We start from the raw sequence: 2,047 nt of genomic DNA on the forward strand, positions 1-2,047 counted from the left end.
TAGCTTAACGCTGTTCACAGCGTGGTAGCCAGGGCACCAAAACAGCGGAGAAGTTGAGCATCGCGCTTCAACGCTCTTAGTTGTTGCGGAAGTTGACCCACTATGCTGTATACTTTCTGCATCTACGCAATATCGCTGAGTCTACCTTTAATCAGGTACCCAAAACTATGATTGACTCACAAAGTAAATATGCTAGTAACATGAATAATTGGTCATTAGAAAACATTTCTTCTAACATTACATAATTTATTAACAATTTAATATTTTACAAGATTTCAACTATAGGGATAGCAACATTGTGCTCTGCTGTCAGACCTACAGAAAGTCAGGAAAAATAAACCATTTGTTGTTGTTCAGAGGAATGGCTGGTCTTTAGACAGCGTTAGCTCCCTGGGAACATTACCAGGTGTGACTGGATGCTTTGCTGGCACCTCCAGAGCTTGGCTGTAAGGAAATTAAAGCATAAGTTAAATGTTGGTACATCCCTCAGAAGATACAGTATAAAGTAAATTCTCTAGCTAAATCAAATATACACCGATATTGTATAATACTGTCAAAAATATTTACTATATTCCAAATATATTGCTTGATTGGCCATTTACAGATGTAAGTGTCTGCATAGGCAAGTTAAGTTGTATTGTCAAGCGCACAATTACAGTGAAAGGCCTTTCTTGCAAGCTCTTTACCAACAATGCAGTAATCAATATCCATAGTCCTATAAAATAAAGTAAAATAGAACAAAAACACACGAGAAATAGAAATAAGAAGAACAGAAAGTAAGTAAGTGATATACAGGGTCAGTGCAAATACCATATTTACAATGTGGAGGGATACTGGAGTGGGAGGGTTAGATATGTATAGTGGTAAGACGACTACGCATCAGGATATATGATAACAGAGTAGCAGCAGCGTATATGATGATTGTATGCGAGTGTGTGTAGTCAGTATGAATGTGTGTGTGAGCCAATGAAGTGTGTGTGTGTGTGTGTGTTGGAGTGTCAGTGAGTAGTCCTGTGAGTGAGGCATTTTTCACAAGAGACTAATGCAGTCTAATCTACGCGGGACTGCTTTGACTCTGCCTGGAAACTGTACAGAAAAGTAGTCATATGCACTCTCAACTTCCACCCAGCTTGCCAGAGAAGGAATCCCAACACTTGTTCCACTGTCATAGCCTTTATTATGTCCCACTTACCCAGCAGTCAAGGCCTTTTGACAGGACATCACGATCATGGCTGGTGCAGACTCTCTACGCCCATCTCTGCCATTATAGTAATTGAAGGCAAACTTGTGGCTGGGCCCAACAGGAAGTTTGGGTGGTGGTTGGGTCCTGCACAAAAGATTGTAACAAAGATTGTGGAATTTACAAAGTGTACAAACACCATCCTTTCCTCCCCTCCCATTTGATCGTCATGCAAAACCAGCTGAAAACGTTCTGCCTAAATAGATTCTTAGCTATCATCAAACATTCAATACATGAATGAGTTGCCACTTACCTCTTTGCAATCTCACCGTAACGCATCTGGAGCTTTGCTTGCAGATCATGCTGTGGAAATTTGGTCAGGTGAATTAAGTGTAATAACTTGTTTTTAAAGAATATTCCACTGCCAACATGCAATGTCACACAACTAATAAGCTATGTGTCCTTAGAACCAGATCGACAGGCTGTAAACTCTTCAAATGTGTTGGCAACTTGAAATAAATTAGCTAACTTTACATTCATGACACTTGCACTAAATACACAATGTGAAGAGATCTAGCTATGGGTTACCCCCGATAAAAGATTTCTGAGCCTCTGGATAATTTTTGTAGCAGTTGCCATTGTTGTCAAGGGCAGAATCCTTTATTTTCCTTTTCATGACAAGCAATGGGCATTACTGACACCTACCGTTCTGGAGTGATATGTGAAATCAGAATGTGCTGCCATAGGCGAAATTTCCTTCCATAGAAGCCGTCAGGTGATTGGTTGAGCTTTCTTGAGCGCGTGACTTCACATAAAAAATATAAAACAGCTAACGTTAGCTAGCGAAATGCTCATTTGCGACGCTGG

The 2,047-nt window shown here is 40.2% G+C and overlaps 1 protein-coding gene across 1 annotated transcript; it reads right to left on the minus strand.

The window, feature by feature from the left end:
* Positions 1 to 304: 304 nt before the first annotated feature.
* Positions 305 to 1,819, minus strand: LOC121577324 (NADH dehydrogenase [ubiquinone] 1 alpha subcomplex subunit 7-like). The gene is made up of 4 exons (XM_041891086.2): positions 1,769 to 1,819; positions 1,494 to 1,543; positions 1,193 to 1,327; positions 305 to 444 (listed from the first exon to the last, which is right to left on the minus strand). Exons 1-4 carry the CDS (start codon positions 1,817 to 1,819, stop codon positions 354 to 356), a joined length of 327 nt encoding a protein of 108 aa, XP_041747020.2. The 3' UTR covers positions 305 to 353.
* Between the last annotated feature and the right edge of the window lie 228 nt (positions 1,820 to 2,047).

The sequence above is a fragment of the Coregonus clupeaformis genome, chromosome 11, assembly GCF_020615455.1.
Source record: "Coregonus clupeaformis isolate EN_2021a chromosome 11, ASM2061545v1, whole genome shotgun sequence".
In the NCBI taxonomy this organism is placed as follows: Eukaryota; Metazoa; Chordata; class Actinopteri; order Salmoniformes; family Salmonidae; genus Coregonus; species Coregonus clupeaformis.

What these genes read in the sequence shown, in the direction of transcription:
- LOC121577324 (XM_041891086.2), bottom strand. Translation starts at nt 1,819, where the DNA reads ATGGCAACTGCTACAAAAATTATCCAGAGGCTCAGAAATCTTTTATCG. An exon ending in TCAGAAATCTTTTATCGGGG is followed by an intron (nt 1,544 to 1,768) that starts GTAACCCATAGC and finishes AAATTTCCACAG; the next exon opens with CATGATCTGCAAGCAAAGCT. An exon ending in TACGGTGAGATTGCAAAGAG is followed by an intron (nt 1,328 to 1,493) that starts GTAAGTGGCAAC and finishes TCTTTTGTGCAG; the next exon opens with GACCCAACCACCACCCAAAC.